A 13,595-nucleotide genomic window follows, 5' to 3' on the forward strand; every position below is an offset into this window, starting at 1 on the left:
AGAGTACACACTCCTTCTCCCGGAGGACTGAAGTCCATTTCCTGGACCACACGTCAGACAGTTCACAACTGCCAGCAACTTCAACTCCAGGGAGATCCAATGCCCTTTTCTATCCTCCACAAGCCCTGCACTCATGTGAGCATACCCACCCTCCCCCCACCCAAGTATATATATAAAAATAAAACCTTTTCAAAAAAGTATGGGCTGGACAGGTAGTTCTGCAGTTAGGAGCACAAACTGCCCTACCAGAGGACAGCAGTTCAATCACTAGTACCCACAACCATTTGTAACTTCAGTTCCAAGGGATGACACATTTTTCTTGTCTCCAATGGCAACAAGCATGCATGTGATGTACAAACATACAAGCATACAAAATATCCATACATATAAAATATACAAAAAAATTCAAAAAGCATAACATATCTCAACATAAGAAAGATAAATATAAAAAAACTATAGCCAGTACCAAACTAAATGGGTAAAACTCCGAGTATTTTCACCAGCATCCAGAACAAGTAGGTCTATTTTCCTCACTTTCATTTAGTACAGTGCCTGATGTCTATGAAGACTAAGACGAGAGATAGCTATGAAGGGAATGCAAACAGGAAAGGAAGAAATCAAAGTTCCTTTCTTTTTAGAGAATATGACTCCACACACAAGAGATTCTAAATTCAGCACGTGGGGCTAGAGACATGGGTCACCAGTTAATAGCCCCTGTTTGCAGAGGACTGGATTCAATTCCCAGCTCCCACATGGTGGCTCGCAACCATCTGTAGCTGCAGTTCCTGGGCACCCTCTTCTGACTCCCGAGGCACCAGGCATGCATATGGTGCAGATAAATACATGCAAGTAAAACATCCATACACATAAAATAAATCAATCTAAAAAAAACCTTTTAAAACTCTAGAGCTGATAAAGCTGACAGAACAAAGAACATGGCAGGATACAAAATTAACGTAAAACAATCAGTAGCCTTTTTTTTTTATACTGGTGGCAAACACAGTGAAGAAGAAAACAACCCCACTCATATTAGCCTCAGAAAAAAACCTAAAATATCTTTTGGTAAACCTAACCAAGGAAGGAAAGAAATTTGTCCACTGAACATTTAATGCACTGAAGGGAAAAAAATATGATGTTTTCTCTCATACATGGGCCCCACAATTCACATAAATACAAAAAACAATCTATATATACGACATGAATGAAGAAGTGAAACTATCTGGGGAGACTAACGTGGGGGCAGAGAAAAGGGAAGGACATATGCTCAATATACAATATACACTTCTTGTACCATGTTTCATGAATACATAGAATGAAAAAAATCAATTCTGAATGGTACAATCCCAAATTATTACCTGCAACAAAAATGATATATACTAACCTTTTCGTAGTATTTACTGCAGCCAAAGCCAAATAGCAACAAATGACCATGAGAATCTGTGCAGGCAAAATGGTTTCCATCTGGTGAAAATTTACAATCGAACACTGCCCCATGACCTTGGCCTTCAATCTGAAATTCAGAGGAATCCCTTAAGTCATTTTAAGAGTCCTTCTCAAACATTAAGTACACAATAGCTTCTCCTGGCTACTTTTCTCTTGAATTCTGTGATGAATCAACATTCCAATGCACTCTCTGGCATCTGTAGCCAGAACCCTAGAGTAAACAGTAAGTCTCTGAAATATAATTATAGAGGATAAAATTGAGGTGGATGTGATGAACAGCTGCACCTCACACAATAACTCATGAAATAATGAATGGATGAATGAGGAGAGTTAAAAGGATCTATATGCAAATTGACAAAGGTGCTATTCAACAAAGTGAAGATATTTTTATATCTTAAGCTCTAAGACACGCCTTTAAATAACTATCTTAAAATTAAACCATGTAAATAAACTAACCAAAGACATACGATTATTAATGATCTGGGATCTACATAAAGTCTTTAGACATGAACTCAAAGGTCCATGTACAGTTTAACGTTGTTTAGTGGGAACTATTCTTAAGAAAAAGACCCTAAACATGCAAGATATGAGTATGCACATCATGAAAGAATGGTGTTTTACTGAGACATGATAACTAATCAATGTTTTACATAACTTGTATGAGATTTTTATTACAACCATTTATATCAGTACAAAAGATCCTGTCTCAAAGAAATAAGCCACAGCCAGGTATGGCAGTGCACACCTGCAATTCAAGCGCTCAGGAGCTAGTGCAGGGGGATCAGGAGTTAAAGGTCATTTCTGGTTTACTGACAATTTCAGGCACACTTGGGCTATATGAGACACTGTTTTCTCCAACAACAATAACAGAACATGTTTACATACTAATATATATTTTCCAAATAAGTTTTCAACTATGAAACTCATATAGTTGAGGTTTATATAAGAGACAGAGTTATGATTTAGGCTTTTTCTTTGTATTCATAAGTTGAAATTATAGTTTACACATTGGCCTTTAGGTATTTTAGCTTACATTTTAAATATAATTGTAAAAAATCAGATTGAACGATTCAGTTTAGATGTATATATCAAAATTTGAAAACTGCTAACCTCAAGATAAATAGCCATGTTGAAAGATTTAACCCTAAGCCCTTGAATCATTCTCTGAATGATTTCACTGATTTAAACATAGAAGACAAGCTGTTCCTTTTGCTTGGCAACTGGGTTATCAAAACAAAGAAAAAAAAAACAAAGTGAGATTTAATACGAACTTTATAAACAAAGATTTCTTACCATATTAAAATAATTTCGAATTTTGGTCCCTCGGTCAAGGTCCCAAATAAAAATGTTCCCATCATGACCCGCTGAAAGTATTATCCTTTGATCAAATGGATGTGCTTCTAGAACAAACACTTCATCATCGTGCCCCTACAATGAAAATCAATGTTAGAAATGAAGAGGAACACCAGATGTCTGGTCTATTTGTCCAAAGGATCTTGAGCACTGAAAATCTAATTGAGATGAATTAATGCAAACCAACTGAATAGCATCTACTCATGGGTATTTCATCAATAAATATTTTAGAGGTTCTTAAGTGTACAACTGCTGGTTTTATAAACCTGATGTCTTAGATATAAAAGACACAGAAAGATAATTAATGCCCACTGACCACTAAAATGTAATTTGGAGATGTAGAACTTGGATAATTTTTTAAAAGCCACAGAAAATACAACAAGCAGGATGTGACGGCATATGTACTTCCAGTAGGCAAGGCATGGGTGGAGGCAATCAAAGGTCACCCTTGACTACAAAGTGAGTTTGCCACCACTCAGAACTACACAAGATAGGATCTCAAAAGTAAAATAAGAGTTGGAGAACAAGAAAGGAATAAAGAAATTTCACCAGAATCTTTCACAACCACCCTAATAAAAGGCCTGGACTGGTTTTTACCTAACATTCTCATCATGGTACCTGAAGTCTCAGAGCTCACAGGTTCAATCTAAACTATCTAGTGAAATTCAAGGTCATCAATGGCTAAATAGAAAATTTAAGGCTAGCCTGGGCTACATAAAACAAAGAAAGAAAAAGAAAATTAAGTAGCTTTGTCTGTTACCAAGACGAATTCTGTCAGTAAAATCCAGTGAGAACAGACAATGAGTCCATACTAAGAGTGTCACTAAACAAGACCTTCAAGGTAACTATGAAGATGGAATTCTACATAGATTTAGTAAATTAACAGCTACACTTCCTAAAGGTGGGAATTTAGAGATATGTATGTTCCATGTCTGACTCAGTAACTACCAGCTATCTGTGGATATTAAGCATTTGGAATATGGGTACTACAAATTGAGATGTTTTACATGAAGATTTTGCATGAAAAGTGATGTTTCATTATCAATTCCTGTATTAGTTCCATGTTGAAATGATAGTATTTTGGATATATTCAGTGTATTACCAAAATTAGTTGGTTCTTTTAAATTTTAGCTACTAGAAAAAATGATTATATATATATATATATATATATATACACACACACACATGTTATAATCTACATAGCTTACAAAAATATAGCTTATATTTTTTTGTTTGGAGTATTGATCCAAACCAACACTTTCAATTTAAGAGTCAAGGAAAGAATAGGTTAGCATTTTTGCTTGCTTTTATTTATTAACTAGTTGATTGGTGTTGAGGCATGATTTTCCTATGCAGCCCAGGTTATCGTGGTATTCAACATGTAGCCCAGGCTAGACTCAAACCTGTGGAGCTTCTCACCTCAGTATGTTACATGCTGAAATCTTACAGAATTAGTAGTTAGCAAGGTACTCCTTAAGAAAGTGAGTTGAGTTTCTAGTCTAAACCCTGCCATTTAATACTATATTATATCCAACAGACGTTCACTTGGATTTGTCTCAGTAAAATGCTTATGAATTGATAACTAAAGCAGAGAAGGGAAACAGGCATCCACTCATAACATGACGAACCAACAAAGAACCCCACCCACATGATATTCTGCTTAATTCTACAGATGTAAGAGCCTTTTACTATGAGAAATATATTTGAAATCAAAAAGCACTAGTTTTTCTCCTACTTCTTCCTCTTTTACTTCTTATGTAAACTGATCATTGAAGATAGAAAATGAAGGATATACCTGCAACATAATAATAAAAAATCCAGGGGCTGTAGGGGTGGCTCAGTAATTAAGAGCACCAGCTGTCCTCCCAAAGGACCCAGGTTCAATTCCCAGCACCCACATGGCATCTTAGAACTGTCTGAAATGCTAGTCCCATGGATTTGGACACTCTCACATAGCCATATATGCAAGCAAAACACCAATAAAATAAATAAATATTTTAAAAAAGAAAAATAAAAAAATAATAAATCCTAATCCTTGCTACAAACCAATTAATTATTGCATACTTGAAGATATATTAACATTCAGAAATAGATAAATACTAGACTTAGAAATAATCTTTAAAAATAATTCCTAGCTGTTGGCCTAGTGTCTGTGAGATCCTATGAGCCCAGGTTAGTTGCTTTTGTGGGTTCCCCTGTCATGACCTTAACCTTGTGGCTATTACAATCCCTCCTTCCTATTTTCAACGGGATTCTGGGTACTCAGCCCAGTGCTTGGCTATCGGTCTCTGCATCTGCTTCAATCAGTTACTGGATAAAGGCCCTCTGATAAAAATTCGGGTGGTCATCAATCTGATTACAGGAGATGGCCAGTTCAGGCTACCTGTCCACTGTTGATATGAGTCTTCTCTGGGGTCATCCTTGTGAATTTCTGGGAGTTTCCCTGGCACCAGGTTTCTACCTGACCCCCAATTCCCCCCCCCCACAATCAAGACATCTCTTTCAATATTCTCCCCTCCATCCACTCCCCTAAGCCAATTCCTCATGTTCCTATCTCTAGCAGCCCCCAGTCTACCCAGGAGATCTCTTATATTTCCCCTTCTGAGAGCAATCCATGTGTCCCTGTTCTACTTTGCCCCCTCCTTGTTACCTAGCCTCTCTGGGGCTATGGATTGTAGCATGGCTATCCCTTACATATGTGTGACAGTTGTGCAGCTTGACCTACTCATGGGACTACTATCTATTCCCATGCGGGTTACCTCGCCCACCCTTAATACAAAGGGAAGTGCTTAGTCCTACCTCAACTTGATATGCCATGCTTTGTTGACACCCATAGGAGACCTGCCCCTTTTGGAACAGAAACTGAGGAGGAGTTGTTGGGGGGGACAGGTTGAGATGTGAAATGAACGAATAAATGTAATTAATAACAAAAATCATTCCTGTTTTCAGTGGTATATATATATATATATATATATCTGGCAGATGTACCAAAAGATCCCCATAATATTCTCCAAAGGCGCCGGGCGTGGTGGCGCACGCCTTTAATCCCAGCACTCGGGAGGCAGAGGCAGGCGGATCTCTGTGAGTTCGAGACCAGCCTGGTCTACAGAGCTAGTTCCAGGACAGGCTCCAAAGCCACAGAGAAACCCTGTCTCGAAAAACCAAAAAAAAATATTCTCCAAAGGCTAATAAGTCACAGAAAGGAAAGTAAAACTTAAATGTCTTATTCCTAGAATAATGCACTTTGACCCTTTTCATTCTTTTTGGGAACAAGGTCTCACTTCACAGCCCACACTGGTCTCAAACTCCTAGGTTCAAGTATTCTTCATAGCTCGGTCTTCTAAGTGTTGGACCTACAACACGCCAGTGCATTAGGCTTAAATAGTTTCTTCTCCTAGAAAAAAGTATAATACTTACAGACAAAGTATGAAGTAGTTGCCCTGTGACAGAATTCCAAACTTTCAAAAGGAAATTGTTCACTGCAGTAATAACAGTGGTGTCGTAACGATCCCAAGCCACCATCGTCACCTTCAGCTTAGTGACTTTGTCTTCTGCGGAGGTCAAATTATTCCTGAAGTACAAATTTGAAGTATGTGTATCTTGCATATTTTAACAAAGGTAAACACAAAGCAGCAAACTATGACAAAATTTTCTAAAAGATGCAAATGATTAGATAAAATAATCCAAAGAGTATTCATGAAAGAAACTGTACCCCATCATAGAATACTACCCATAAACTGATAGCAGTGAAGGTTAAAAACTTGTAGGTAAATAGTAGTGGTTAGCTTTTTGTCAATTGGATACGGGAAAATGAAATCTCAATTGGGAAAATGCCTCCATTAGGTCTTTAGGTAAGACTGTAGGCCATTTTCTTGACTAACCATTGACACGGGAGGCCCCAACCACCTCTGCACAGGTGGTCCTGAGTAAGAAAGCAGGCTGAGCAGGCTATGGAGAGCAAGTCTAAGTAAACAGTGTTTGACATGGCTTCTGCTTCAGTTCCTGCCTTGAGCTCTTCAGTGATGGAGTATAACTTGGGAGTTGTAAGACGAAATAAGGCCCTTTCCTCCCCAAGTTCCTTTTGGCTATTATGTTTAATCACAGTGATAAAAACCAAACTAATATAATAGTTACTTAGAAGCACATGAAATTGAGAACAGGAAGAACTCAATACCTTATAAAGTAAAATTCACAATATGATCATGTTGGCTGCCAGACAATAAAAAATGTACAATGATTATATTATCCCCTTAAATATTACTTTTAAATTTTTAAAAATAATAGGCTTTGCAAATAAGCATCAGGAAATTTGTTTACTTAAATGACCATGACATTAATAATACCTGTCTGTGACTATAAAGTCAGTTTAGTTTAATAAGGTAGTCAATTTAAAGGTCAAACATGAATAAATCAAATTATTTAAAGAGAGTGACATATCTTCTAACAAGCAGTAATCTGATGAAAGCAGATACTGATTAAATGTTAACAATACGAAATACAAGGGAGTCCTCTGTAATCAGAGTAAAAGGTAAACTTATTATGTAGTATTCAGCAATGTTCTAGTCAATCAACAGCAAAGGAACAGTTGCTAAGAGACTGAATCAAGGTATAAATTTCATACCTAGTGATTAATTTCAAACTATTTACAAACACGAAAATTATATTCACTATTAACTATAGGGCAATGCAAAAGATGGTATGCCATGAGAAACCCCCTGAAATAGCTAATACCCATTCTTACCCACTCATTTTAGTAGCCATATCTAGCACTATACTCTTCCATTCCTGTTGTTGATATTGCCATATTCTTGCTGTTCCATCTCTACTTCCACTAACAAATCTTAAACTGGAAAAAAAAAGTTAAAATAGCCTTGTTATTTTTCTGAAACTCATCACATTTTTCTGAACAACCTTCATACACTGCTGGGATATGTAAAACAGTACACTGATTTTAAAAAACAGTTTGGCAATTCCTAAAATACTAAACATAAAGTTACCTTTCCACCTAGCGTTCCTATTCTAAGTACATATTCACCAATAAATAAAAACAATAGTCCATATAAAACGTGTATGTGAAGACTCAGAGAACACTCAGTAATCCCAAAACCAGAAACAAAGGAAATGATTACCAGTGGATAAAGAAAATATGACATTCATATAACAGACTATTGCTCAATAATGAAAAGTGACGCATTTTGTAATGTGGGTGAATACTGAATATACAAGTACGTTTACTAACAAAGAGGAAAAGTTGCCCAGTGCCGGGAAAGAGTGATGATAGGCTTTAGGATTCACAGCTAAAGGGAATGAGCATCTATAAGGTTAAAGAACATGTTTGTTCAAAGATTAACACTGAAGGTTGTACAACACTATAAATATACAGGAAGTTTCATTATGAGCTACCGTTAACAGTACATGTGTTCACCCACAAGTTTGATACTGTATTTGTTCTACTATTTCAGACATGCATTTAAACCAAACATGTTGTACTCAAGAAGATGAGGAAGGAAGATCACATGTTCAAGGCCAGCATGAGCTACATACAAAGAGACTGTATAAAAAAATAAAAATCCATTGAAACATATATATTGACCAATTTCCCCCTTAGGAAACAGAATCCTACCATATGCAATATTGTTCTCATAGTTATATTTTGTAGAGCTTAATCTATATTTATAAGTATAAACTTATCAATTTCAGTAAGTGTTCAAGTACATGGATGATATCAAAATTTACTTAATGAAGCTCATAACGATAATTACATTATATGGTAGTTGAAAGAAAATGGCCCTCAAAGGGAATGGCAATATTAGAAGGCGTGGCTTTGTTAGAGTAGGTGTCTTTCTGGAGGAAGGGTGTCACTGTGGAGGTGAGTTTGAGGTCTTATATATGCCCAAGATACTGCCCAGTGTCGCAGACTGCTTCCTCTTGCCTACAAGATGCAGGACTGTCAGTCTACTTCTTGTTGCCTGCATGTCAGCATGCAGTAGCTCTTTCTGCAGCCTGTACACTTTCATGTCTGCCTGCACACCACCATGCTCCCCGCCATGATGATAATAGACTGCACCTATGGAACTGTAAGCTGCCATCTCGATTAAATGCTTCTAAGAGTTGCCAAGGTCAGGGTGTCTCTTCACAGGAATAGAAACCCTAACTAAGGCATATTATTTTTACATTACAGCTTTAAACTTAATGCTATGAAGAACATCTCTATCTTTGTACAGTCTCATATATTGTACTGAGTTAAAACAGGTACATTTTAAGTGTTCTTAATGTGTACCGCCAAATTGTTTCCCAGTTTGAAAAAAAAAAATAAGAATCTTAAGTTGCAAGAATCAATTTATAATCATCAACATATTTAATATAAAAATTTTAATTATCTTGTAATTTTTAAAGAAAATTCTGTTAGTGATTTTAATTTATATTTTCTTATTGGTGAAATTGAATATTTTAAATAGGAATTGCTTGTTTTTATACTAATAAAGAAAATGAGTACCAAGAATTTCAAGAATAAGCAAAGATTCACCTATGATCCTTCCTTAGAAAAAGCAAATGTCAGTATTTTGATATTTCAGACATTCATCCATTCATTTTACATGGTCTGTATACTTTTTACATTTTTAGACTTATATAAGATTTTTTTTTATGTATTGACTGCATTTATTTTTTAAGACTTAGTAACAATGTATTTGAAACACACATTTACAAATAGACAAGAATTAACATTGCAGGTTCTTTCAGTAGGAAAAAATAGTAATATGGGTTCTGGAGAGATGGCTCAGTGGCTAAGAAGGCCTCTAACTCCAAATGCATGAGATCTGACAAGATCTGATCCTCTCTGTGGACACTGTACTCAGCTCCGCATACCCTCATTTAGAACACACACACACACACACACAAACCGAGGGGGGGAGGGAGGGAGGATTAAAAGTAAAAATAAGTGCTAGAGAGATGTCTCAGCAGTTAAGAGCATATATTGCTCTTCTAGAAGACCTAAGTTCAAGCACCATGTCAGGAGGCTCACAACCTCCAGTTAACTCTAGCTCCAGAGGATCTGGATCTCTGTAGCCTCCTCAGGGACCCACGCAAATATGGATACTGATTCATGCATGCACAAATCCCCACACACAATTAAAAATAAAACTAAATCTTAAAATATCACCAACTTATAGGAGCCTGAAGAGGAGGCCCAGCAGTTAAGAGTACTGCTGCTCTTCTAGAGGACCCAGAATTGGCTCTCAGCACCCATGCCATATGACCTATGTCTGCTTATAACTCCAGCTCTGAGATCCAAGCCCTCTTCTGGTCTATGCAGGCACCCACATATATGTGGTGAGCACAAATACACACACACACACATAGAAAAATATATACACACCAAGAAAAATAGATTCAAAAGTCATTTTAAAATGGTAATATGGTTAAATTTTATTTTAAGGTTTTTTTTTTTTTTTTTTTTTGGTTTTTCGAGACAGGGTTTCTCTGTGGTTTTGGAGCCTGTCCTGGAACTAGCTCTTGTAGACCAGGCTGGTCTCGAACTCACAGAGATCCGCCTGCCTCTGCCTCCCGAGTGCTGGGATTAAAGGCGTGCGCCACCACCGCCCGGCTTATTTTAAGGTTTTGTCATTCTTAATATAGGTAAACTGTAAACCATAAGTATTTGCTTTTAAAAAATACAAAGTAGGTCAAAATTCATCTTTGTAACTACCCATTGTTCAAAAGTACTTAGAAATAAAATAGAAACCCACAGAGTTGTCATGTGGGCATATAAATACAAATATATGCTAACTTGATCTATTTTCTATCAAATTTTAGACCAGCATAGATTATTACATTTTGGGGTCGGATATTTTAGAGGGTTCTAAAATGGCTATTTGTATGTAAGGTCTAATTTTACAGAGATAGGGAATGTATCTTCTAAGTAGTAGAGACTAGTGATAAAAATGTTGAGAGGATGTCAAAATAAATATAAAATCTGGAGGCCTTAGGAAAGGCTCCGAGTAAGACACGAATCTTCAAGGCCAGATGAAACACAGATAGAACAGAATCAGGAGGGAAAGAAAGGAAACAGAGAGAAAAGAAAGGAGAGACAAGAAGGGAGATAGGACGTGAAGGAGGGAAAAGAAGATAAGGTAGAAAGTAAGGAATGACATTTCCCACTAGGAATTATGTGAGGAAAAGCATAAGAAAATCAACGGGTGAGATAATAGCAAAGTATGGAACACAAACAATACACAAAGCAACTAGAGAACACACATGTACAGATAGATTCACATGAGAAGGAACACAGTTGTCTAAGTCAAGTTGTACAGAATTTGGAAATGTCATGTTGACATTTAAATTTTATTTCAGAGCAATAGAAGAGAAAATGCTTTAAAATTTCTGAATAGAACAAATATTTACTCGTCAGAGACATACTAATCAAATACCAGAATTCTTCACGAAGTTAGGTGCTGAAGAAAACAGAAAACACCAAGTAAACACAAAAGAACTCGGGAAGATGAGGAGCCGACAGTCTATGGTCACTCCTGAGTTAAAAATTTCAATGAGAGATGAAGGTATCAAGGAAGGTAGACATGGACTTTGAACCTAAGTGACTGAACAAAATAGTTATTTTCTGCCTTGTGCATGCGTATGTAAAGTGAAAAGAAACTTTGAGTTACTTTCTCTAAAGTTACCTCCCAAACAGCAGACAGCATCAGTACAGCCTGCTTCTGTTGCCAAAGACCATATAAAGTAATCTCCCTGCCTACAAATGCATCTTTTAGGTTTTATCTTTAAAACTAGCCATGAAGATCATCTAAAAAAAAAAAAAAAAAAAAAAAAAAAAAAACCTCTGTTCGTTAGTGAAACTGGGGTACAATAAGGAATCCCCAGAACTGCAGAAGTTGGATTAGGATACAAACTCATTTCTAGGAATGAGTGCAGTGACTGCAAACTGGAGCTTAAGTCTGAGGAAGGTAATGTGAAGACAGACGCTTAGCCTAGAAAAGGGTTTCTAAGGGAGATTCCTGAGAAGCCAGTGTCTGGATATCAACCATATTGCTTTGGATTGAATAATAAAAAACATCAAATATTTCTTTATACAAATAAGTACTCCATATTTACCTGTCTCCGTTGTTACAGAACTGAACAGCAACAACTTTGTCCTAAAACACAGAACAGACTTTTGATTAAAATGAACTTACATGAAAAATAAAGTGCCCTTCCCCTAAATTTATACCCAAAAGCTTAGTTCTATTTAAATGATTTTCAATTCTAAAATAAAATCATTTAACTTAAAAAGATAAATCGCCAAAGCTTCTATCAAAGTGCAAGCTAAGTAGGTTGGTGGCCTTCCGAAACCAACTAGATATAAACAAATCTGCCTGTAAATCATATCAAGATGCAGAGCTCTGAATATTACATCCTCCCTAAGACAACACAGTAATAGAAGTCACCTTAAGACAACTGAGTTCAGTGAAAGTTCCCAATTGTCTTATTTGTATAACTTCAAAAAAAACTATTTACTTCTGTTTTGCCATGTGTCCTTTTAAACATTAAGCTGAAACTGATAACTTTTCACACTTTCTTTGACAACAAAGCTTAATGAATTCTCCTCACACTGAGTAACCTTTTCACGATCTCTAGCTGTCAAGCTGCACTTTAACTTAACTTTTAATAAAACAATAGCAAATCCTTTGTACTTTATTATTCTAATATTTATAAATTATTAAGCTATCTATATATCCACATATTTCTAGTTTATATTGTTTTGTGGTGTCAATGTGCTATTTACTGATAAATTCCGAATCCTCACTAACAGTCAACATCACTGATTTTAGATTTCCTGAAGAAATAATATAACCATAACAACTAACGCGAGTGTTAAATCACTCATTTCAATGGGGGATTTTTTTTTAAACTTGGTAAAAATACTTTGGTGTTGCAAATCAAATTTTCTTCGTTTCCCCCTTAATTTTTTCCTACACACATATTCTCTCCTCCCCCACAGCTCTATGAACTAGACTGTGCTTGTATACACAGTGCAGAGGAATTGCCTTCTCATGCTTAGCTCAAATGGATTTCTTACACTTAGTGGTCTCAGAATGAGATCTTTGAATATTTCTAAGATTTTCTTGGGCAAAATTTAAATACACTTCCAATATTTAGCATCTGGAATACGAAGCAGAAAGGTGAGAGCAAGCAGGATTTGGTATGTCTAAAACTGTACAGTTCTCAAAGGAAGAAATGCGAATGATCAATAAATATTTGAAAAGGTACTCGACATTCTTATCCATCAGGGACATGCAGACTCAAGCTGCATTAGGATTCCATCTCACTTCAGAAAACAAACAAACTACAAAAATGATGGCCAGGATATGAAGAAAAAGGAACCCCTACGCTGCCAATGGGAATGTATAGTGTTATAGGCACTATAAAAACCAGTATAGACGTTTCTTGAAAATTTCAAAAGTAATACTACAATATAACCCCTGTATACTACTCTTGTCCATTCATATAAATGACTCTAAATCCACCTATCACAGACATACTTGGATATTCATGTCCATTGTGCATTACTCTTGGTAACTAGTAAGTGGAACTATCCTACATGTCCACCAACAGATGAATGGATAAAGAAAAGGTGATACACATATATAATGTGATTCTCTATGCATAAAACAGAACGAAATCTTGACATTTGCAGGAAATTGGATGTAACTGGAGATCACTGTGTTTAGCTAAATAAACCAGGCATAGACTGTCAAATGTATTTTCTGATACATGGAATCTAAACACACGTATGTTTGGATGTG

At 36.2% G+C, this 13,595-nt stretch overlaps 1 protein-coding gene across 1 annotated transcript in view; it reads right to left on the minus strand.

Moving 5' to 3' along the window:
• Brwd3 (bromodomain and WD repeat domain containing 3) overlaps positions 1 to 13,595 on the minus strand; it is a 103,315-nt gene that overhangs the window by 42,798 nt on the left and 46,922 nt on the right. Inside the window, exons 12-16 of the mRNA XM_057760142.1 lie at positions 11,905 to 11,945; positions 7,538 to 7,642; positions 6,214 to 6,367; positions 2,737 to 2,871; positions 1,382 to 1,510 (exon numbers count right to left, since the gene is read on the minus strand). Coding sequence (XP_057616125.1) covers positions 1,382 to 1,510; positions 2,737 to 2,871; positions 6,214 to 6,367; positions 7,538 to 7,642; positions 11,905 to 11,945 — 564 coding nt within the window. The remainder of the gene's footprint in view (positions 1 to 1,381; positions 1,511 to 2,736; positions 2,872 to 6,213; positions 6,368 to 7,537; positions 7,643 to 11,904; positions 11,946 to 13,595) is intronic.

Source organism: Chionomys nivalis, chromosome X (assembly GCF_950005125.1).
Source record: "Chionomys nivalis chromosome X, mChiNiv1.1, whole genome shotgun sequence".
Lineage (NCBI taxonomy): Eukaryota > Metazoa > Chordata > Mammalia > Rodentia > Cricetidae > Chionomys > Chionomys nivalis.